Raw genomic sequence first — 25,804 nt, forward strand, 5'->3', positions numbered from 1 at the left:
TAAAAGGGAGAGTCCACAACACAGCCAAACTGAGCTGGGCCATGTGGGGGAGAGAGGAGGGGGCGGGGACAGCAGTAGAAGGGAGAAACATGAGGGCCTACAAACTAAACTAAGGACTGGGCAGCCGGGGACAAGTGACTGGCCAAGCGGGCAAAGGATAGACAAAGAAAACAACAAAACAAGACAAAATGTCCAGGTAACCTAAATGACTGGATTATATAGGGAAGAGCAGTCCAGTCCATAGGCTGGAGAATTTAGGGTACCAGACCAGATATGGCAGCCACACCCTGTAACAGGTAGGGAGCGATGCAGGAGCACAAGCAGCCAGCGTTCTTGGAACCTCAGCCCTTTGTCCCCCGGGCCTGAGACCGACCAATGAAACGATTTCCGCTTTTGTAATCGGGCTTGCATACTCTTGCTTAACGAGTGGGACATCTGCTAGACACGTGCGTTAAAATTAGACTCTCCCACCAGGTAGACAAAATAAATGTAAATCTTCTGGGTTTGGCTCGGTATGACTAGATACTGCACATGGGGAACCCTGCTCAGTTGCAGTTCTGCTGACAGTATTTAATAAAGCCTCTTATTAAAACTTACCGGTGGTTGTGGTGAATCTCGGAGGGACCCCAGACCCATAACAGTCATGGGGAGACTCCATCTCAGAAAGGCCTAATCACCCGAGTGTGAACAGCTGTCCTATCATTACTATGACAAAAATACCATAAAGAAAAATATTAGTGGTCACGCGGCTCCTGTTGGTACTCTGTATGAGAAGTTAGGCATTTGAGGTCTATTGGGATATAAGCACCGGTTCTCCCAACCCCAAACCAAACCAAACAAAGAGCAAATCTAAAGCAGAGAAGGAAGTGAAAGCATTCCCGAGTTTCCTCTTGAGTCAGTGCCAGCATCCGAAGAATGCAGTGGAAGTCCGAGTAAAGGAACCGCCAGTAAGTGTTCCCTTGGAGCTCCAGAACTGCACACATCATTTCTACCAAGATCCTTTGCCAGGAGCAGGTGAACACTCAAACTGAGAACTCAGGCTAGGTTTCAACCTAGTCACAGGGGCGTGCCGCAGCTCAGGAAACAGAAACCTCAAAGCAAAGCCTAATTCTCAAGGACTGCCTCAAGTCAAGGTACTTTTCTCCCTGACTTTAGTGACCTGTAGTGCCTGTGCCTTTCTTAGGAGTCTTGAGAGCTGAGTCGCGGCGGGTTCCTGGATTCTAGTAACTCAACTCACTTGAGGCTGCTTAAGAACGGTAAGCCCTGGTTCCTCTCAAAAGAATCTGTGGCCCTCATGGGACCCAGATCATTTACAAGTCCTGGGAATAGGAATCTGAGGATGGAGATTCAACCTGGAAGTTAGGAGAAGTGACCTAGGCGTCTGGGAAGTGGAGGTGTTCAAGGGGCAAGGGAAGGACCTCTGCCTGGATATGTAAAATGTAGTGGGCAGGTAGGAGGTACGGGTTATTTTCGTACATCTTTTAACAAGGAGCCAGTTACTCTGTCCATTGTATATCTTGCCTTTAGATGTGTTCTCTGTCTTACCACTTAAGTTAATTTGGTTATAAACAGGATTCCCTGTTTTACTAGGGAAGGGTCTTAACTCAGTGGAGGTGAGAAGCACCCGCTGGTTACTTTTGTAAAACAAACAACAAAAAAACCCCTGCTAACTTTAGAGACTAAAGGGCCAAAAGTGCCTGTCACTCCCTCATTCCCCAGCATAATCACACCTTGACAACTGGTAACTGGAGCAAGTACTTGGGAGGTTTCATACAGATGTCAAAGATTAACTGCTAATGGCCCAAATAACTTACCTCCAAGTGCCACTCTCAAAAAGGACAGTTATGGCTATAAACCATATTCCTTAACAAGAAAGTGGGGTGCCCACATCTCTGTCCACAAAGCATGAGAGTTAAGGCCAGTCATTATTTTTTTATCGGTTTTACACACACATTCCCTTTAAGGAGGGTCATTTGGGAATCTGCTTGCTTCTTTCTTGTGGCATATTTTATTAACCCTTTACAAATATTTCCGGTCTGGTGACTGCTTGTTATTCTGCTGACTAGAGGGGTGGGGGGTGTCACCAGAGGTAGAGAAGGAAGGAAGAAGGAGCTGAAGCACGTGGCCTTGAGAAACCACAAGTTATAAGAGGTTTCTTAGCAGGGGAAACAGAGTGGTGTAGTGGTAGAACTGTCCAATCTAGGCACACTGCTTATATTCATATTAACTGAGTTATGTTTTCATTGCACCGGCTTATTTGGGATAGAGAAGCTACCACAACAATTAAAACTTTACACATGGGTTAAATATGTCACATTCATAAGGGGACCTTTCCCATTTCTACCCCTGGTTCGCTGGACTCTTCACCAAAAGGCTTTTAGAAGATTGCTAACCATCATGGGCCAGCCACCCATTTCAGGTCTTTCTGAAAACTACATACAGAATACGGAATAAGAGTTAGGCTGTATCAGATAACTGAAGAACACTAGCTCACGAGTCTGTGGAACTCCAGGGCGTCTTGTATGAGTCAAGCAGTCAGTGTATGATGGCTTCACAGGTCTTCTCTTCTAAGACTGTAAATCATGGACAAACACTGTAAGTACTTTCACCTTTCTCCCTATTAATTCTTTGCTAAAATGTTATTTTTGTTTTGTTATTTTAGCTTTGGTTATGGTTTTGGTTTTGGTTTTGAATTTTTTGTTTCTTGACCAGGGCCTCTCTGTGTACCCCTGCCTGTCCTGGAATTCCCTCTGGAGACCAGGCTAGAATCCAATTCTTAGATACCCCTGCCTCTGCTTCAAAAGTGCTAGGATTAAGCCGTGTATCATCCCCACCTGGGGCTTGTATTTTTAATTTAATTAGTGTCTTTTAATGCTACAGAATCCAATGCCTATTTCAATATTTCAACAACAGAGAAAATGTATGCAAAAATATCCAATGCCATGAATTTTTCCCTTATAGCCTTTGGGAAAACGAAATATTAGGCATGTTTGGTAAACATACTATATATGTAAAATGCATTTCAGATGGACAGTTTTCTGCTTCTGCGTACCTTTCATATACACAAAGCTTACTGCACTCACACAAATTAAAAAATTACAATGGTAATCAATCAGTTCATTCTAACAGGCCCTCAGACACATGCCTTTATATAGTTCCGTTACACTGAACAATCTTAATGCTTTGTGCTTTTGTTCTCAATAAAATTTTAAGTAAAATGTGTATCTATCAAGTATTTAAGAACAGATTTTGCCATGTTAAAGTTTTAAGTTTCTCATCTGAGGAGGAAAAAAAAATGCATTTCTGAAATGTTTTTCCCCCCTTGGTCAATGTAAAAATAGCGATAAAACGATGTGTCAGCATGGGTGAATATATTAGACCATTTCCAGGACCGTACTGATTATATTTCCCCCAAGTTGATCTTTATTAATGATGTCAGCATTGACCTACTTTCACAAAAAGCTTTAAAATGTAAATTGATGTAGACTTAAGTTACTCTATACTTAACAAACTTCAGGATCATTCATTTCAGTTCAGAAAGATCAATCCATTTAGCTATGGGCATATTTTATTCTTTTGTTTCACAGACATATAGTTGTATAGGGGTGTGTGTGTGTGTGTTTGTGTGTGTGTATGTGTGTGTGTGTGTGTTCACGAGTGCATGTGCTTATAATAGCTCCTGACTTATTGAGGCCATCTGATTCTGGTAATATGTGAGTTTATGTTATTTAAAAAGTGAAGATTTTAGCATAGATCTTCACATCAGAGCTACCTTGTGTATCATTTTTAGGTTTTATCTAAGACCCGGGGTGAGTGTCCGGGTGGCAGGCAGGCCTATAACAGATAGGAGAGCTAAACACCCCGGCCACTCATCTGTAGCAGAGACATAGGAGAGAATGGTTTTAATGGCTTGAGGTGGTGTTATTGTAGAGGTCTTCAATACCTGATAACTGAGTATAGGTTACAGGATTTGGGGCAAGGGATTATTTGTTTTATGGATTTATGGTTGCCATGAGCTCTATGCTGCTGAGTTGTCATGAAACAATCAAGTAAGGAGGATGGCTTCAGTCTAGCCTTTCTCAAAAATATATCTAAGCAAATGAGTGGGGCGATCTTTAAAAGTCCACAAAAGTCTGAAAGGCGGATAATAAAAGTGAAAAGCCAGGATATTTCTTACCTCTTTTTTGGTAGTTGTCTTTTCGTGTTCATTGATGTTTGGCCTGCATGTATGTTGGTGCGATCGTGTCTGATCACGGAGAACTGGATTTACAGACAGCTGTGAGTTGCCATGTGGGTGCTGGGAATTGAACCGGGATCCTCTGGAAAAGCAGTCAGTGCTCTTAACTGCCGAGCCATCTCTCCAGCCCCTGTTTCCTTCTATGTTAAGGCCGTGTTTCTATAACTAAATATAATGTCTACTACATCATAATTTTTGTAATGGCAGAGCCATTGTCACCCAGAGATAACTGAGAGTAGCATAGAAAGATGCTCACTTCATATTTATTGGCTACTTGAGATGGGTCAATGACTCCCTAGAGAGACATGGCTACGAAGAAGTAATAGGTTGAAACATTTGTGCACATATTAAGATGACTCAAGCCATAATATATATTATGTTTTTAGAAATCAGTTAGTTGTAATTTAGAGACTTTGTACAATTCAGTGTCAGTAGGGCAGGTTCAGAGTAAGCATAAAAGTGGCAGTTTCTTATTTATGTGCACGTATGTCTGTGTGACTGTGTATTTACACGTGTGTTCAGGTACCCGGAGAGGCTAAGGGTCAGATCCAGTGGGGTTGGAGTTACAAACAGATGTGAACTGCACAAATGTGAGCATTGCTAGCCGAACTCCGGGCCCTGAACAAGCAGCAAGTGCTGTTAACGGTTGAGACATCAAGACCCTAAAATTAAATTTCAAGGCAATGATTACAGATGTGTAACTCATAGTTTAATAAACCATTGACTTCAATTGGTACTCTCCACATGAAATTCTCACAGAATTAATGAAAACAGTTTTGTTTTGTTTTGTTTTTTTTTTAAATAGCACATTTCTACCAGTACCACCACCACATACTGGTAGTTTTATTACTTTCCACATACTGTCTCTCCATATGTGCTCTTAGAATTATCTTTGCTCTAATGTCATAAAAAAAACCATAGGGCAGACAACTCAGAAGCAAACTTGAAATTTTGGGGGAATTCATTCCCTGTAACTGAGCTGCCTTGAGCTATCTAACACAAAAAGTTACTGCAAATAGGATTCTGTTGGCTCTTTCACAGACACACCTTAATGTGTTGCGTTTACTCCTCATGTTTCAAGCACATTTGGCACTGCACGCTGTTTTTGGTTTTGTCATCTAAGCTAATATGTGTGTACCTCTTCCTGAATTTCAGGTATGCAAATGGAGGCTCCTGGGTCAGGAATATACCTGACAGCTAAGTATGTCCCTCGGTATCCACCAACAGCAGTCCAAGGTAAAACAGTTGTTGCAGAAGAAAAATAGCACTGATCAATTGATGTTCCAAGAGAGAGAAAGATGAAGTGACCATGTCTCCATTTTTATTAATGTTTCCTTTAAAATTGAATGGAAGAGACATTAGTGGTCTAGGTTTTGTCTTGTTTTAAACTATGCATTTTTCTCCGACAATTTCGTTTTTGATTTATAAAGGAGTATAAACAATATGACAAACGAATAGAGTCAACGAGTCTATATTTAGTTATGAAGCACAAGCTTGAAAATAAATCAAATCTTGAGAGATAATAAGTAATCTTCTATTGGTTGTTCCCCTGTGCTGAAAATTGCTTCATGTGATGGTTTTTCAAAGATCTAACTGGGGGGTGGTCTTGTGCCATAAAGTCTTTGGAATTAATTGTACTCGGTGAAAAAAATAATGAAACCTTAAAACTGGAAGCTGCCTACTACACCAATGTCATTAGCTCGCAGTATCTGTCGTTTTCTTCCTGTGATGGATGTGAAAGCTTCACTCCTTTGTAGGTACTGCCTGTTTCTTCCTGGTAAAACAAACAAACAAACAAAAAGAAGTTAGTCACATATTACACATAGTAGGACATTCGTTTATCTTTTCAAACACTAAACTATCTCAGAAATCTAGGCAAATGCTATTGTCAGCATTGCAGAACCTTTGTAAATGCCAACGTTGATGGTGCACCACATTTACCAGTGGCGGACTTAGATCCTGAATGAGCTCCCTGGGGATTAATCTCAAAGTTGTTCTGGTTGTGGGGAAGGGTATGTGCATTTTGTGCTCCGAGTAAACAGATTGGCTTGGGAGCTGAATGGCCTGTGTAATTGTCTTAGAGAACTCCCTGTGGGTCCGGGATCTTTATCCAGATGTTTGTAATTAAAGGAAGATGAGCTGGCTAAGCTCCAGAGCTCTAAGGCAGCCGTTCTCATCTGTAGCTGTCATTAATTTTCATTTACAAATACTAATGTGGAGAATCTTCCTAGGGAAATTAAAGCACACCTTTAAACAATGACTGCCGGTTTCCAAAGAGCAAGGTGATTTTATTGTGGGGCCTGGGCTGAGAATGTCTGTTCTGAGTTCTTGGAGATAAAAGGCTTGAAGAATTCCCAGCATGTCTACCATTTAACCCAGGCACCCACAGACCAGTTTAATTAACCTTATAGATAATTTAACCGAGGCATACATGTAAAATTCAGTTAGTGTCTCGCTTGGAATTTTTTAGAAAGAGTAACTTGGTATGGTTTCTAAACTCCATGACCACATCTAAGACATGTCTTCTGATAACAATGATGTAAAAACAATGATGACTTAAAATTTAAAGATTCCTGGGCTACAGGCATTGCTAGGAGCAAGGAATTGCCACAGTTAGGCTGGTTAATCTAAAGATTCTCTTAGGAACTAAGAAACAGTGTTTTGTGCCCATGTCTGCTGATTCAAACAAATACAATCACAATTATTCAACCAAAATACAATCAACAAAATACAAACAAAACAGTATTTGTATTGATCTTGTATGTCCACATCCCTTTTCATTATTCCCAATGCAATTAGACGTGGTAGTTTTGAGTTTTGTTTTATTTTATGTATGTGAGTACACAGTAGCTCTTCAGACACACCAGAAGAGGGCATCGGATGCCATTACAGATGGTTGTGAGCCACCATGTGGTTGCTGGGAATAGAACTCAGGACCTCTGGATGAAAAGTCAGTGTGCTCTTAGCCACTGAGCCAAATCTTCAGCCCCCAACATGGTAGTTTTCATGACATTTCATAGAATTAGTACTTTAGGCAATGCAGTGGTGATTTTGTATGTATGAGATATATGCACAGGTTATATGGAAATACTGTACATTGGATTTTCATCCAAATGACTTCTCGACAACCTTTATCTTGTAAGGATTTAGGAACCATTCCACTATTATTGTCTCCCATACACACTGGAAAATTAGGTACAGAGAGTTTCGAAGAGGCTTCCAGTTCTGCATTTTGTACTCATGGCTACCTGGAGGTGTCATGGAGCTTTCTCTCCATAGACTCCCCCATATCTGCCAGTGTGTGCCTGAGCAACCCCCAAAACACTCTGTAAGGAACCAGGTGAACTACTTCCAGTTGCCTTACTCAGTAACCCCTTGATGCCACCTAGTGAAAGATGTCCCCCTCATTAATGGTAAGGTCAAATTTACGCAGTCATAGGGTAGACATTCTCTTTCCGTATGGGACATTTCTCACCAGACTGTCTCCTAAAGTGCTTTTATTCTCCTTCCTTCTGTACCATTGTAAATAGAGTCCATGTAAAGTAACTACCTCATATGCTGCCATCTCTCCTAAAGCCTTTCCTGTCACATGAATATAAAATCTTTGCCGTGTGTAAGCGTACTGGAAGTTATCTGAAAGCCTCTCAGGTCTGCAGCTGCACTTGCCCTTCATTTATCTTCTGGAAGACGTGCCTGATACAGAACTTATAAATTTCAAGCATTAAAGCTATACTAAAAAGCATTATTATACCATCATAGAACCCTTATATATCTTATTTTTGAAACATTTTAGTTACTTGAATTCAGTAGGCCTTAGCCATTGGGGAGATGAATTAGCACTACATCCAAATTCCATGACACACCATTCTAAACGATTCACTTGAAGAAAACATTAATACAGTCAGGAAGAAAATTAGTATTAGTATTGGAGGTCCTTCCAAAAATTAAAAATGGAACCATCACATGATCCCCTCCAAAATGATCAAAGTAAACATACCACAAACATTTATCCATAGTAATTACTATACTATTTGTAATGACCAAAATAGGGAGCCAGCCTAGATGCTTATCAGTAGATGAATGAAACCAGACATACACACATGACACACACACACACACACACACACACACACACATTTTATTCAGAAAAAATGAGTGAAATTATGTCATTTGTAGAGATGGATGAAATTAGACAGTACCATGTTCAAAAATATACGTCAGGCTGAGTGTGGTGGCACACGTCTATAATCCTAGTACTTTGGGAGGGAGAGGAGGGTAGATCTCAATGATTCTGGTCCCAACTTAGCCTACATAGCAAGCTAAAGGCCAGTCCAGCACGGTATAGTAAAACATCTAAATAACAAATACCCAAAAACCAACTAAACATAATAAAACAAATATCAACAAACAAATAAAACAGAGACACAGAGACAGAGAGGATGTATGTGTTGGTGTATGTCTGAGTAGGTGTCACTCGCCCACGCTTCCCACCGATAGGAACAGGCGTGCAACAAACAAACAGATTCTTCTGCGGATAACCTTTATTGTACAGCACTTTGAGCAGGGGACTTCTTGAGCAGGAAACTTCTCTCTGAGCCGGGGACTCCCTACCGGGTTCTACTGTCTAGGCGACCTCTCACGCGCAGTCCCCCACGTGCGATCTCTCTGTCCACGCAGGATCTCCCGCAATCTCTCCTACCGGGTTTCTCTCCACGTGGTATCTCTCTGCCATCCCTCCACGTGGGGTCTCCCGCAATCTCTCCACTGTCTTCCTCTCCACGTGGGGGAGAAAATGCACTGCTATATATGCCTAAGAGACTTGTGTTGCTACCTGATTGGTGCATTCTCCTGTAGCTCAATCATGTGCCCCAAGAGTGGGCTGTGACTTATGTGGTTGCCAAGCAACACGAGGGGAAAGGTTTTTGTAGGCTGAACAATGGGCGGGAAACTGGCGCCATCTATGGCGCCAACGGCTTCCTACAAGTAGGCAAGAGTCAGAGAGAAGAGATATAAGCCAGAGTCCCAAAGACAAACATCCCTGCTATATAATAATAATAATAATAATAATAATAATGATAATCATTATTACTAGTGTGTATATGTGTGTGTAATCTAGATTTAAGAAACATGTCATATAAAGAACAAAAGTAGGCTCAGCTATTCTAGGGACTAGTCAGAAGCAGTGGATGGTACACAAGAGGATCCCAGCAGATGAGCTGGGAGCAAAGGTCTTGACGTGCAAGTATGTCAGTGTCACAGTGTAACTTGTCACCTTGTCTGCTAATCTAAATTTTTAAATTGCTGCGAGCTTTGCTCTATTGGTCTAAGCCATATGTGTGTGTGTGTGTGTGTGTGTGTGTGTAGTAGGTAGTAGGTATAAAACTTGAAACTATAAAGAGAGAGCATATTGCAGTTAATTTCAGAGCTGAGATAAAACATTCTTCTAACAACCAATAATCACATGGAAAATCACTATGATCCAGAGTCACTCCTTAGTGACAGGAAGAAACACTGGATTTAAGACAAAAACAGGAAGGCTCTGAGCTGGCTTCTCAAGATTAAGAAGTCTAGGGAAGAATGTGATAATCCTAGAAAGCCACCAAATAGTATCTCCTACACAGGTAGACCTAAGAATGGTTTTTCATCTTCTTGAAAGTATTTTGGGAAGACTTAGATGAGTACCTATTTACTACCACTGGTGATTCCAATAATCTTCTCAACTGGTGGGTAGAACACAGACCTGCTATGAAACCTTGAGGGCCCAGCACATGTCCCTGAAAACAGGTATCATTCAACCCCAAACATTAATTTGCTACTTTTATGAAACCTTGGAATAGGAGATTCTGGTTCACTCTACTACATTAGTTATTTACCCACATTGAGATTGCCTAGAATTTTTTTCTATGTTTGTTTTGTTTTGTTTGATTAATTCCTGTTGTGCTTATACATACTCATGTTAATGAGAGGAGACTAAAAATTCAAAGGACATGATATACATGTGTGAAAAAATCATAATAAAGTCCATCATTTTACTGAACATTTACCACACACTCTACAGAAGAAATTTCTAGGACTCTGTTACCAAAAAAGAAGAAAGAAGAAGAAGAAGAAGAAGAAGAAGAAGAAGAAGAAGAAGAAGAAGAAGAAGAAGAAGAAGAAGAAGAAGAAGAAGAAGAAGAAGAAGAAGAAGAAGAAGAAGAAGAAGAAGAAGAAGAAGAAGAAGAAGAAGGGCTGGAGAGATGGCTCAGCAGTTAAGACCACTGGCTGCTCTTTCAGAGGATCTGGGATCCATTCTCAGCACCCACATGGCAGCTCACAACTGTCTGTAACTTCAGTTCCAGTGGATCTGACACTGTCAAGCAGACAGTGAAATCACCAATGCCCATGAAATAAAAATAAATAAATCTTTAAAAATATAAGCAAGTCCATTGGGTGCTAGACATTTAAATTTTGTAATTGTCACTATGTGTTCATTGGAAAAGATATTTTGATTGAAGAAACAAGGTGTAGTAAAATCTGTAAGAGGAAAAAAATTTGTAGCTGAGAGACAGAATAGAGGAAGAAGTTAAATAGGTTTCTACCTTATAGCCAGCATATGTGACAAAGAAGCTTCCTATGAATGCTTACTGCACTAGTGGATAGGAACAGAGCAAGTTACAACAGAGCTCTCAAATTCAACATCTAGAACAGGCATCTTAGAAATACTTAGGTGTAGTAATAATGGGAGAATTCATGTATATGTTAAGGAACATTACATATGTGTATGTATTCTCATGTGGGTGGTATCTCATTTCATACATATTCCTACAAATAATTTCATGCTTTTTTATGGTTGAATAAACCTCCATTGTTTATATCTATAATTAATATGTATTTCTATATGTATATTGATTATATGTGTCTCTAAATTCATATATACATATATATGTGTATGTATATATAGTGTCTATGTGCATGTAAATTTTTCTGCATTCATCTGTTGGTTGGTAGGTATCTAGGCTGATTTCACATCTTGGCTATTGTGAATATTATAACAATCAACATAGGTGTTTATTCTTCATCCTTCCTAATTAGAAGCAGTTATAAACCACAGGTACTGCACTGAAAAGTCTTAAACCTCATAGACACAGAACTTCTGGGTGGAGAGGTCACTTGGTAGATGTCTGAGATCTAGTTGAACTGCTGAAACTTTTTCTCTATGAAGTTGAAAGTCACTTTTCTTGCTCCCATTTAAGGACCTACAGAACAACCTGGACATTCCATACTTCAGACTCACTACCAAGGTCCTCAGTCAGGCTATCCAGGGCCTCAGGGTAGCTACACAGTCTCAACTGCTGGACATGAAGGTCATGCTGGAACACGGCGTCCTATGCAAAATAGCCAGACTATAGTCCTTGTAAATACCCAGTGGATGCCAGCCCCGCCACCTCTTCTGAACTGCCCACCCGGGCTAGAATACTTAAATCAGGTAAGTCTGTATACTCAGAACTCACAAAGAAATAAAAGACTGTATTTCTACTTCTAATTTACTTGAACAACAAAAGATTCATTCACCAAAGCATAACATCTTCTTCTATGTCTTCCAGATACTCATAATTCCTCTAAATGAGGTTCACTTTTTAAGCAGAATATCAGTGTGTGAGATAACTGTTTTCTGTTCCTGTGAAGTTAGCCTGTGAGAGCAGGCTATGGCCAGGATTAATTAAACATTATTCTAGTTATCATCTCTAGCTCAGTGCTTATGGGAAAATCTGTGATGTGTGCGCAAGATAAAAATTATCACCATTCTTTTTGGAATTGAAAGCTACTGTCAAATTGAAAAACTGCCTTGTTCAGGGTCTAAAACCAAGGAAGAGTCATTGTGATTTACTTTTCAAATGTGGACTTCAGTACTGAGCACAGACACTTTTTACTCCAAAGCCTGGTGTAAATAAAATTTATCAGTTATTATCATTAAGTGGCACCTGACAAGGAGTGAGCTTTTCAGACATGTAGCTTTATAAGCTACAACGCTGTTGTTAATCTTTGGAAAGTTTAGCATTATAAATGCCTCCACTGAGGAAAGAGACTAGGGGGTTTGTTGAGCTATAGTTCGGTGATAATTTTAACAGCATGAAGTTTAATAAAAACTCATAGTAACTCAAGGTGAAATATATAAATCAGGGAAGTGGAGAGGGATGTGGAGGTGCCCCCAATCCAGGAACACACCCAGATGACCCTGTGGTTGCTGAGCCGTCTCCAGTCTGTCTGGCACATAGCAATAGCATATTCCACGTACACTCAAACAGCAGACTCAGAAATTTCAGTCATTGTGAATGCTTGTCCCTAACGGGAACATTATTTTTTTGGCTGACACACCCATACCAACCAAAGCACAGAAGAGGCAGGAAGAAGGGTGAAGTTTGAGAATAAGGAGGGAGCCGTGAGACGTAGTCTTCTAGGTGTGGCAGAACTGGAAACTCCAAATGCACAGAAGCTCTGATTTCCTGCAAATGCCAGAAGAAGGAGAAGCTGGCAGAACTCCTCCATTGAAGCTGGGGCAGCTCCTGAGACCTCCCTAACTTTGGATACCTGATGAGGGAAGGGGACCGTTTCTTCTTTGAAAGTACAGTCACGGATAGACTTCCCACACTCCTGTGGGTACCCCAACACATGTGTACACTGGTACTCATTGGACTTAGTGGAATATTTAAACAGAAGAAAAAAGATTTTGGTCTTTAAAAAATACCCTGGAATATGCACAATTGAATCTGGGCAAAATAAAATATTAAGGGAAGTTATCACTTATAATGAGTGATAGGATACTATAAAATTATTCAGATATATTTATACATTATCAATCAATCTTGTCTTCTGAAAAACCATTGTTTTGTAGTTTTATGGGAATCCCATTATAAGTCAAATTTACATGACCTAAAAATTCTCATTTTGAAATGAACAATTTAAACACACTGGTAATTGGTAAGGAGAAATAGCTCAGGAATTAACAGCAGTTTCTAGTCTTGCCGAGGACCTATATTTGGTTGCACACACACACACACACACACACACACACTTGCACATGCACACGCACACACACACAGAGCTACTTACAACCATCTTTATCTCCTGTTCCCACTTCCTGCATCTCCAAGTCCTGCAAGTGACATACTTACATACATGTAGACAAAACCTGCATACACATAAAAATAGACGTATTTTAAAATAAAATACATTTATGTGTCATCTGTTTGCCATTAAAGTAAATATTTAATGCTGCACAGAATAATGTAAATTGTAAAATATTAATATTTAAGATTGATAACCAATTCCATGTTCTCTTTTTTTCCTTTAACAGATAGATCAGATTCTGATTCATCAGCAAGTTGAACTTCTGGAAGGTGTGTAGCCATCATGATAATGGTATTTGTAGGAATAGAAGCAGTTCACACAGATAAAGGCCTATCAGCTGCCTCTTCTATAGTTGTCTTCTGTGGTCACAGATGTCTCTCTTCCCAAGAAAAAAAAATTATGGACATTATCTACTGTGAAGTAGGAGTCAGAGTACCCACGAGATCTCACTGTGTTATAAAGGAGACAGCCAATTCTTGCTCTCTCTTTCTCTGTGTGCACTAAACTAACCTAGCTTTCTACCCCTTATCAACTCTCTGTCAGTGCGTGACCTGCTTGAGACTTGCCCAAACTTTGAGCAGTGGTTCAGTTCCCATAGTGAATGTGTGTGTGTGTTCCCCAAACTTTTGATTGTGTGTATGTGAGTGTATATATGTGTATATATAGATATATAGATATACATACATATACATTCTTCAAAGTATCGATTAAAGCTCTCACAAACTATAAACAGAAAACTCTGTAAGCACCAAAGAAATGCTCTGCTAGATGAGTCAATTGGACATTTATCCTCATACCCAGCCTTGCCTTTTCTCTCCGCACTGGATGACCACAGAAATGAAAGCCTCCTTGTGACAGTCCATGGTGGTAAAGATTCAACTCGTTTCCTTCTTACCTGAATATTCATCCTCCTTTCCCACTGCCATTTATGAGTCCAGATCACCTCTGCACTGCCTATCTTCCCTTGCTACTGTTCTTCGGAGGCTTAGGCCCTCCATCCCTCCTGCTTCATTAGGAGTGAGCCGCTACTCTTCACAAGTGGTGAGGATGATTTTGTCTTGTATGTTTTCAGTCTTAACAGGCTTTGAAACAAATAATAAATTTGAAATTAAGAACAGCCTGGGGCAGATGATTTACATTGCAGTGGAAGATACTGACTGCTGTACTCGAAACTGCTGTGAAGCATCTAGACCCTTCACCTTGAGGATCCTGGATCATCTGGGACAAGAAGTCATGACTCTGGAGAGACCCCTGAGATGCAGTAGCTGCTGCTTCCCCTGCTGCCTCCAGGAGGTCAGTGCGAGGTTCCCATGGCAGCAAGGGTCTTCAGGGATGGACTGAACCTGGACAGTATGGCTATGCTTACATTAAGTGTGCACTCTCTGCTTTTGCAGATAGAAATCCAGGCTCCTCCTGGGGTACCAGTAGGTTATGTGACTCAGAACTGGCACCCATGTCTGCCTAAGTTCACCCTTCAGAATGAGAAGAAGCAGGATGTCCTAAAGGTTGTTGGTTCGTGTGTTGAATGCACCTGCTGTTCAGACATTGACTTTGAGGTAAGAAATATAATGTCCATGGGATGTGTTTTTCTGACATGAAAAGAATATATTCCTGTGGGATATTACTAAGGTATTCCTAAATAGTGTGACTTGGTGTGTACCCATCTCATGAATGATGATTTAATTATTCAAGACAAAGGTCGTTACTCTGATTACAGGTTAGTTTAGAGCATCCTCAGTGACATTTAAAAACAGGTTAGTTCAAATAAATGTATAAGGAGAAATAGAAAAAAATGTCCAGCATTTAAAAATTTCAGAGGTTTTGCTTGTGACTTCGCTGAATGTCTCTAATGTTTGCTGTGCAGATATAAGAACCTGAATCTGGATTCCAGCATCTCTAGGAAAAGCCAAGTGTGTAGTTTTTTAGCTTCAATCCCAATTTGGGGGCATGGGAGAATGAGGTTATCTAGGGCTTGTTGGTCAAACAATCTAATTCAATAGGAATACTCAGGCTCAGGCAGGAGAGAGACTTGTGTCAAATAATAAGATAGAAAGTGAGAGAAGACCTAACTTTGTCCTTTGTCCTCCACAGATAAATACACACATACACACACACACACACACACACACACACACACACACACACACACACAGAGAGAGAGAGAGAGAGAGAGAGAGAGAGAGAGAGAGAGAGAGAGAACTGTTAACACAGTATTCTTCATTTTATATCCCAGAGTAACCAGGACTCCTAGACCCTTATTCCTAATCCCTTAATCTGCATTATAGACCTCATAAGCTCTTGGGCAAGCACACACGTTTTGTTATTTGAAATTCTTATTAAAACCCCACTGGTGTCATGAGTTTCAATGTGGTAGGTATAGAAGAGACATTTTTTCTCTTCTCTCGTGTTCTATTTTTTCAAATTTTCCATTACCCAGAGTAAACTGTGGCTTCAGTACCTGAAACCCTGAAAGCAATAGGGCTTCCATTATAAATTACACCACAGTCCCAGTATCACGAATTAACCCCAGGATGTCTTGTTCCACCTCCTGGGTCTGAGTCATCCTGCGCAGCCTCCACAATGTCCATCACAGAAGCCTATTATTGGGGTCAGTCAGAGAAGTGTGACCTTGTGCTCTCTCACTACAGTGATCAAGCAGCCTTTATGCCATAGCCTAAGCAGTCACATGACCTGGGCAGACTTTATCCTAATTCTCACTACCCAGCACTGTTCAACTCACTCCATCAAGAGAGAAACAGACTAAACTCTTTTGAAACACCCACTCATCATAGTGAGTAGCTTTCATCATTAAGGATTATCATGTTTTTCTGGTTTATTAATACATTTTTTCTAAACAGTCCAGTTCTCCAGATTTATAAAACAACCCCTATAACAAAAGTACATTAATAGGACATGATTTCATATGCATAGATCTCAGTAATGTCTGCATTTGTAGGTCTCCACTAGGGTCTTGGCCCGTGTGACCCTTGCATAAGACATGTGTCTCTGTCTATACATTCAGAGTTCGACTTTTCTAAGCTGTGATAAACCCTCATGGTCATTTAGGCACTGGAATCTGAATATACCTGACTTTATTTCTATAACAAATGCCCTAGCCAGCTTCGCTGCTCTATTTTTTACTGGCAAGTATCTAAAGATGGAGAATGTTTTAAATTTATAATTCATATCTTATTTTTCTCAGAAAATAATAATAACAAGAAGCTCAACTCTCCCAGAGAAAATACTCCCTAAGGATGAATAGAGCTATCTCTTTGTGAGAACCTCAGCCCCAGGGCTCGCCTAGGTTTCCATTTTCCAGTTTTTGTTTGTTGTTTCTGCCTCCCCTTCCTCTTTTCATATAGACTCAGTTCCTCTGTAAGAATCTGGGTGTGTGAAGGTGGTTTTTCTCTCCTAGAATCCACGGAAGTACAAGTGACAGATAAACGCATACATGATGTGTACAGATAAAAATACTTCTGAATATTCGTAATGATAATTCTTCAAACAGCAAATAATGCCTCCATGAGAATTAGGGGGTAGTTCTAGTTAGTTTCAAAATATAATACACTTTCCTTTAAAATCAAGGAGTAGCATTAAATGAAATTTTGTTGGCATGTGATTAATTTAATAAAAGAACTAAAGTCTTGTGATATTTTTAGTGATTTTGGTTAATTGCATCATTTGTCTATATGGACGCCGTGTTCAAATATCCAATGCCTTAAATGCGATACATCTTTATTGTATATGTAGAATGAGTACATCTAGGTCTTGTCTTTGACAGACCTTAGAAACTTCCACCTGTTTCATTTTTTTAGAGAGGTTGTGATGGTCATGTTCCTGTTTTGAAAACAGGAAATAGTATGAGCTGCTAACAATAACAGGAGAGCTCTGAGTTGTGCCAGGCCACTCATTTGGAGAAGAACTTTCCTTGTTCAGATGTCCTGTTTAAAATCTGCCCGGGGTCTGAATAGGAGGCTTAACAGTCAAAAAGTGCTTGCTACCAAGCCTGAGGAAAAGAGTTTTATCCACAAGATAAACATGGTTTGACATCCCCAAGTTATTCCCAGACTTCTGTATATACATCATGGTGTAAAAGTTTGCACACACACACACACACACACACACACACACACACACACTTTAATAAACACTCTCAAGTCTAGGTAAAAATCCTTGTGCTCTGGCTACTTTAGAGTGTAGTTTACGATTTACGTTTCTGATCCTTACCAATAAAATTACATGTATATCAGAAATAAAATATGGTTAGATTCAAGTTTCTGCTTTGTAAAAAAATTATAAATATTTTTATGTTTATCTGTGGGAATTTGGGTTTATGATGCAGGCAAATCGACACGTTGCTTCTGTCATATAATTTATATGTCAAAAATATGTATGATGATTTATGACTGGTCATAAATGCTTAAATGACAGCAACTGCACATAAAATGCAAAGTGATAGAGCAGCTTATCATGGTGTCATAACTGATACAACTGTAGTGGTTTGTGACTTCAAACGGACAGCACTGTGTTTACATAATGGCCATTAGGTCAGCCGAGTTTCTAGGTATTGAAGCTCATGTATATGGCTCTAACTTGGACCATGCTGTGACCTCCTATCTATTCAAGAAAAGTGTGTCCTAGGACTGTGACCACAGCCTCTTGTTGTGTGATACTGCTCACTCGATGCACATGCAAGCCAAGCCAGTTGGTCACGAGGAATGCCCAAGTCCTCTGCCTCACCCTACTATCGAAGTAGACACCTGACCAAACCCAATTCTAAACGAACAGAAAGTGTGCTATGCCGAGCCTGGGAGTGGAATGCAAGTATAAGGATGAGCAGTGACCTGTGACTTTTCGTCCATGTTAAAGTTAGACTTCAGCACATAGAGGTGCCATCATCCTCCAGCTACATCACCTGGGAATAACTTTAATGTCCCTTGTATACTTGCTGGATCCTGTCTAGGGCAAGGGCTTTAAGAGAGTCTGTTTCTATCTTAGGTGACCTTCAGGATTGGACAAAACACCTCTTCTTCATTTGGCACATGCCTATTTGTTCAGTTCTTTGTGAGCATCCACGTGCCCTCTGTGGAGTAGATTTAGTTTGGGCTCAGACTGTTCTACTTTATTTTGGGGACCTGGTCTTTCTTTCCACAAAGATCCCAAAATCGGAATCTTTTCATATTGGAAGTATGGACTTTACATGCCTTTGTTCTTGCATTCTTTACACCCAACTAATTCTCCATACCTAACTCATATCTGCCTTGGCTGTCTCTCATGGAGTGTCTTATGGATTCTTCCTGTCACCACCTGGTCTTTAGGTCTTTCTGGGCTTTTGAATTTCATTCCTTGCACCCCTACACCCTACTCCATGGATGACAACAAGCTTCTTCCATGTTTAAATCATCAGTTTGCGTGAAAGCTACTATTCACAAAGAAGATAACCTAATAAAAGTTTCATCTAGTATCTTCCCTATATCCTCTAAACATTTAATAAGAGAAACAGTTTTGAGGATAACTTTAATAAAATGTCTGTCTGATTTTACTACAACTGTGAAAGAAGGTTTGGCATGCATACTCCACAAATCTGTATGGTTTTATTTCCATATGTAGATCAAGTCTCTTGATGAGGTGTCTAGAATTGGCAAGATCACCAAGCAGTGGTCTGGGTGTATAAAAGAGGCCTTCACGGATGCAGATAACTTTGAAATTCAGTTCCCGCTCGACCTCGATGTGAAGATGAAGGCTGTGATGCTTGGTGCTTGTTTCCTCATAGTGAGTCTATTCCTGAGCCTCCTCCTTACAAGAGCTTCATAATCATTAGGCAAATATGCACCCCAACATGACACAATGACACTACTGGGTTTTACACAAGATTCTACTTAATTGTAGCTCTTTAGTTGCATTTCGTCCTGAAGTTCAGATACCATTGATTCCTTTCTCTGGAAGAGTCAATGCCCAGTTATGAGACAAAACACAGATTTTACTTTACAGGTTTTTTTGCCTTTAAGTTTTTTCTTTTGAAAATAAAACATAAAGCTAGAGATTTGGGAAAAGTATTGAATCTGGATTTATGTGGAAACATGTGGATGAAATGCAGATGTTCAGTTATTAAATTTAACATCTAATGCATAACTATAAATTGCAATAAAGTTACACAACCAGTCATACCTATATGATTCCAACCCCTTAGAGCATTTATGGATTCAAGAGAAAAAGTAATATGAACATTCATATACCCAGGTATCTCAGCAGTTTAAATAAATCAAAACTTCATGATTGATACATTTATAGTATTCTAGCATTTTCTAATATGCAGTCAATGTTCTGGAAGAAACCAGTTGTCTTCAGCCTTAGCTCTACCACAGAAATACCTAGGACACTACAAACTCTCATTGACCAGATTGCACCCAAATTACTACATTAAACTCTTTGACAGCTTTTCCAAGCTTTTAGTCTGTATATAGTTCTCAGCTAGATCCACTGAAAATTTGAAACATGAGTTATCTTGAACATTGGTTTGAAGATACAATAAAAATTGTATGAGTTTGTGTAGCCCTAGAGTGTATAATCTTTCAACAAACAAATACAAAGTAAAAGAAAAAGAACACGGGAGACTTTAAGGAATATCACATAATACTGACTGTGGTTATGTTTAGGACATCAATTCAAGGAAAAACATTTGAAAAGTAATTTATGAGATATTCAAATAAATATCAACAATGACTGGTTATTTGATAGCACAGAGGATTTATTTATTTATTGTTTTTAGCAAAAACAGTTCATCTGTATCTCTGTCCCTTCAATATGAACTGGTTTGATGAAAGAATTTTGCTTTTAGATAATGTAGATAGAGAAATAAGGCTGTATGGCAAGTTAAATGGCAGGCACAGATCACTTTTATTAATCATTTTTTAAGCCAAATGAGCAGATTCTAAGACTTTTTTCACTATTGATTTTTATTTATTTATGATTGGTTTTTGTAAAAGGGTAAATAAAACCAATATTTTATGGAGAGAATTGGGAGGGGCTTGAGTAGGGTTTTTTTGTTGTTTGTTGGTTTTGTTTTTGTTTTTACTTGAAAAATATATTTAGGGTTAATTTTGGAGAAACATCTTGAATCAGAGTCAGAGTATGTGAAAGATCATATGTTCAGAAAAAATATAATTTACAGAGGTTAGGCATTAAGTGTCCTTAGCTTTCTGTATCTAAGAATAGGTCATTCTTTGTCTCTGAAAAAAAAATTGTTTTTCTTTCTATCTAGGATTACATGTATTTTGAAGGCTGTGAGTAGGAACAAAAATCATATCTGTGGTGAAGACCAGTGAAAGGTGACAGAAGATTTGAAGTCTACACAATGAACCTACATATTTGGGAAGCCTTGGGCTTTTTTATTTCTTTATTAAAATTTCTTAGATTCAAGCTGTTATACATCAGGCTTAGTATGTATAATTTTGATTTCCAAATGACAGTTTATCTTTTACATCATTGGAATAGATGTGGATTGTTATCTTTATACCCTTCGAAAAATATCCACCAAATTCAAGATAAAAAACAAAAAAAGTGTTTAAAATGAAACATTTTATAGAAAAGAAAGTTCAATCATAATCTCTGATTTATTGTCCATCTTCTGTTCAATTTAAACCTTGTTAGTGCTGATTTTATTATAAAATTATACTCTACTTCATCAAAACTAGTCAGTTGATTTTTTTTTACAGAAAAACCTACTATTATAATGAAATTATATATTTTAAAAGATTTTTAAAAGATACTGTTGCCTGGGAAATTCTATTCAATAAAATGGTAATATGAAAAGATTGCATGTATTTTCTTCTTCTTTAGAAAAAAATTAAATGTTCTTAAAATTTCTACTGTTATCAATTTTTATACTGAAAAATTCAAAACTTACCAACTTTAAATGTTTTTGGGTGAATGAAGACACATTTTACTGCCAAGAAAGAGTGAGTTTTAGGACTCACTATCTCTACTGTGGGTACCAGGCTTGACGCTATTTACTTTCAGTTATCCATCAAGATCCTATCGTGGCTATATAGGGCCAGGGAATAATTTGATCTTGGCTGGTTCTTCCAAGTGAGGTCCCCAGGTGACTCTAGGTATCTATCAATTTTGCAATAAAATCAACCTATGATACCAGGCCGTTTTTATTCCTACAATAGTAGAAAAAGAAAAAAAAAAACATAGAAAATTTATACCAAGATTTGGGACATAATAACTTTATTATGGTTATTATGCGCTTCATAAATATTTGGAACTGGGGAAAATGAAAAAGTTAGGAACGTTGGGCTAGAAAAACTCTAACATGCTGTTACTGGAGCTTAACTGGTGGGAGTTGGAAAGATTCAAAGGCTGTGAAAATTAAACTGTTTGAACTCTAGGTTCATAGGGGAACATGGACACTCAGGAACAGGACTAGGACTATCTATCCCCGTTATATTCTGACAAAGAGCCAGGCTTTACTCTGACCGTGTCCAGAGAACTTGAGTTAAGTGAATTCAAAACTAATGACCTAATTCGTCTGGAGGAGGAAATTTCAAAGCAGAACGTTACTGAGACTGTGAAATACAATGTTTCACCACCAACATTCAGATCTTCAGTGAGAAAGCAACAAGCTCAGGAAGAAGTCATAACAAGTGTGAAGCTTTATATATATATATGAAGTTATATTTAATAGGCTTAGAGCAGGGAACGGGAGAGAACAAATCTACAGTTCTTAAAGACATCATTAAAGATGAACGGCTACAGCGTGAAATAAAAATATGAAGCCCATGCTCCCGCCGGCAGGGCACCAGCGGACAGACTGGCCTGTTCTCAGTCGGCAGGAGCTCTGAAATCTCCCCACCTGGCTTCCCAAGTTCCCATATCATCCCTACACCTCCAAATTCCCACAGCTAGTTGGGGTGCACTTCTCCAAACCCATGCTTTGCCATCATACCTTTCTCTCTGGAACCCAGTTGAGTCGCTGTGTGAAGGAAAACACCAAAAAAACTTAGTAAATTAACACACGAGTCAACATGTAACCCAGTCACTGGGCACAGTAACTAACATCCTGATGTGTAAGCTATTCTAAGAGATAAACCCTCTACTAGCAGATACTGGTGGATCGATCCACCGCCTGAGGCAGGAGTCTCTGCTTACATTTTGTCTTCTATTATCTCTCCTGTTCAAAAGACCTATCTTTTTTCCTGCTCCCCGTCTTACTCTCTCTGACCCAGAAGTCCCACCTATTTGCCCAGTGATTGGTTCCTTTAAATCTTTATTCGTTAGGGGAAGGTTCTGCCACAAACGGCCTACTCTGCACCAGGACAATGGTAAAGGTGACCCAAGAACCAGGTCCCACCTACCAAAGGCTGTCTATTTTAGGGTTTTACTACTGTCAGTAGATACCATGACCAAGGCAACGCTTATAAGGATAACATTTAATTTGGACTGGCTTACAGGTTCAGAGGTTCAGTCTATTATCATCAAGGTGGGAGCATGGCAGTATCCAGGCAGGCATGATGCAGTCAGAGCTTAGAGTTCTTCATCTGAAGACTGCTAGTGGAAGTCTGACTTCCAGGCAGTTAGAATGAAAATCTTATAACCCACATTCACAGTGACACACCTACCCCAAGAGGACCACACTTTCTAATTTTGCTACTATATACAAACCATCACAGGCTCCAACTAGAAAAAATAAAAATGTAGAAATAGAGATAATCTAAAAGGAGAATGCAGCTTGGGGGATGGGGGTCTCTACTTCCTTAAAAACACCGTCTAAAAGATTTTTTTTCTAATGCCAACACACAGAAGCTGATAGATTTGTGGGCTCCAGGGAAGGGGCGGGGGTCAGGTCATGTCCAACTTTTGGCAGAACTTGGCAATGTTAACCAAGCAATAATAGTTTTGAAAGCAGGGAAGATAAAATCACGTAATGGAAAACAGATCAGGTTAACTAATGTGGAACAAGGCCACTGTGTCTAGAAGGAGGACTGGATGGGCTATTCTATGAAGCTAAAAGTGTCAAGCTTAAATTATGAGTGGAAAACTCAGGCTAGTGAACATTCCAGGAAAAAAAAAAAGAGGTATATGAGAACTGCAGGCACAGAATGAAGCCATTCTATGCTAGATGATGTGTGGAGGGCAGCAAAGCTGGACAAGTAAGCCATCCAACCTCTATGGAGTCCAACTTACTACACCATAAGCTCCAGGTGCCAGACATAAAAATTTTGGAGAAGGTAAATTGTTTTGCTAGATTTTGGTTTGATGTGACTGTTTCCTAGCTAGGACCTGGTTCTTTCAATTTGGAACAGAAATGTAGACTCTTATGACATTGCATGCTGACAATTTGTAACTTTGCTTTTGATGTTATGGGAGATGGATTTAGAGTGTCTAGACTTTTGAAGTATTGAAACTATTAATGACCAGAACTGCCAATGTAAGAGTGAATGCATAAGGTATTATGGTTATAAATTCATGGAGAAAAGAGGCTGTGGGTTATGGGTTAAATGTTATTTGTTTGAATATCAAGTTGACAAGGGATAGAGTTTCAATGGTTATTGTTAATTGTCAATGCCAGAAAATTTAGAATCACCTGTGAGGTGGACCTTTAGCATTTTTACAAGGGGATTTCCTTGACTATGTTAACCAATGTCCTAAGCATCTTGACTAAGGGCAGTACCATGTGTTATGACTTCTGCATGAGTCCTAGACTATGGAAAATGGGAAAAGTGAGGTAACATTAGGGTCCATTCATTGCTATGCTTTTTGTCACATATTCAAGTTCATTTTCTGCCTACTTTCCATATTTATATGATTTTTCAATGGCCCTGTATATGCCAAAATGTAGTTTAAAAGTTTAGCCAAGTTGAAAGCCAAGATCTGAAAAACTAACACTTAATTCTGTTTCTCTGCTAATAAAAATGTGATTTTACCTGTGGATTCTGAGCAGAGCTAGAGAACACACAGTGGGATATTTTGAGACCCAGATTTATTTCGTTCTGGTGCATGTCCATGTTTGAGAATAAGTTCTAGCAAACATTTCAATGTTAGTTATACATTACCAGTAAAACAAGTCATGCAGAAACAATGCAGAGAATTTTCTTCTTGCCTGAATTTTACAGGTAAGTTGTATCACAGTTGATTTCATATCCTTTCTAGTCCCCACTCTTATAAAAGAATATACTAGACTATGTAATTTATGAATTACAGGTATTTATCACAATTTTGAAGACTGAAGTCCACTGTGATGGTCACAGCTGATTCGAGGTGCTGAGAATCCCATCTTGGTGACCCTGTGGTTACCTTATTGCTACATTATTCAATGTTAAACACCACAGTAGGGTAAAAATGGTCTGATTAATCCCTGGAATACTTTTATAGAGACTCCTAATCCCATTCGCAGTACTGGTGCCCTCAACACTTAATCATGCCCTAAATAGACCTCCTCTTTATCTTTTAGACTTCAATATAGAAATTTATGCAGGATGTATGTAATCTATAACAGGTTGCCACTATATCCAAAAAATTCATATGTAAAGATGCATTGCATCTTTACAATTATTAAACTCTCAGACCATTCCTCAACATTAACTCTAAACTCTGTTTGCATCTCTCACCTAAGTGTCATCTGCAGCAGATGAGGATAATACTTTAGATATATATTTAGATAATATGATTCTTCCAAGGGCAAATTCCCATATGTGCACCCAAGAGAGCAAACAAGTCCTATACTTCCAAAGAAAGGAGATAAAAGTTATGAGCTAGCATGGTTCTCAGCAAGACCAAGTATTGAATTTTGAGATTTGATACTAAACTTTTTATCTGTTCTGCCTTCTGCATACCGTTGGAAGGGACTGGGTCTTGAAGACTCTAGGAAAGCATGTCCCATGGATTTACTGGAACCATCTCAGGCTGCAGTTTTTATATGCTTTTCAATTACACCTTATATTTGTTCCTTCCAGTTGGAACTGCCAGCTCAATAATTCTGGGGTTCTAAGAGCAAACTAGCTTTTGGGTCCTTATTTCTACATTATAACTTCAAAGGACAGTATTCCAGTGACAGCCTGTTACAGGGACCTCTACATCATGGCTCCACAGGGCATTGCCCTAGTCTGTCCTTATTCCATTTGGTGTCCTGTTGAGGGTAGCCATAACTCCACAGTTGTTTAGTAGACACAACAGCAGAATCAGCATTACATTAACATCCCTCATAGAAATTTCTATGCAATTTGGAGTGTCATCCCTGGACATGCAGCCCCGTTTGAACCACGGACATTCAATGAGTAGTGCACCAGAATGCAGAAGCCAAGACCTACAACAGCACTGGGTGTGAAACCCCAAGATGTGATAGACCCCTCAGCCCCCTCTCTCAACAACATTCTGCTCTCAAGACACCCTGAGTCTCTAATGGAAGTAGAAGCATTGGAAGTCTATGAACGGAGACTTCTACTGTCTTGACAA

The 25,804-nt window shown here is 39.2% G+C and overlaps 1 protein-coding gene across 2 annotated transcripts; it reads left to right on the plus strand.

Moving 5' to 3' along the window:
- Positions 1-999: 999 nt before the first annotated feature.
- LOC308434562 (phospholipid scramblase 2) lies at positions 1,000-21,022 on the plus strand. Of its 2 annotated transcripts, none has more exons than XM_080934872.1 (8): positions 1,000-1,133; positions 5,393-5,473; positions 11,473-11,705; positions 13,575-13,617; positions 14,421-14,641; positions 14,743-14,904; positions 18,959-19,120; positions 20,610-21,022. In XM_080934872.1, exons 2-8 carry the CDS (start codon positions 5,395-5,397, stop codon positions 20,637-20,639), a joined length of 930 nt encoding a protein of 309 aa, XP_080790998.1. In that variant the 5' UTR covers positions 1,000-1,133; positions 5,393-5,394; the 3' UTR covers positions 20,640-21,022. The 2 variants fall into 2 exon arrangements, with proteins under 2 accessions (XP_080790998.1, XP_080790997.1); XM_080934871.1 differs by having other exon boundaries at positions 1,006-1,256.
- The last annotated feature ends 4,782 nt before the right edge of the window (positions 21,023-25,804 follow it).

Source organism: Micromys minutus (genome assembly GCF_963924665.1).
Source record: "Micromys minutus genome assembly, chromosome: 21".
Taxonomy (NCBI): domain Eukaryota; kingdom Metazoa; phylum Chordata; class Mammalia; order Rodentia; family Muridae; genus Micromys; species Micromys minutus.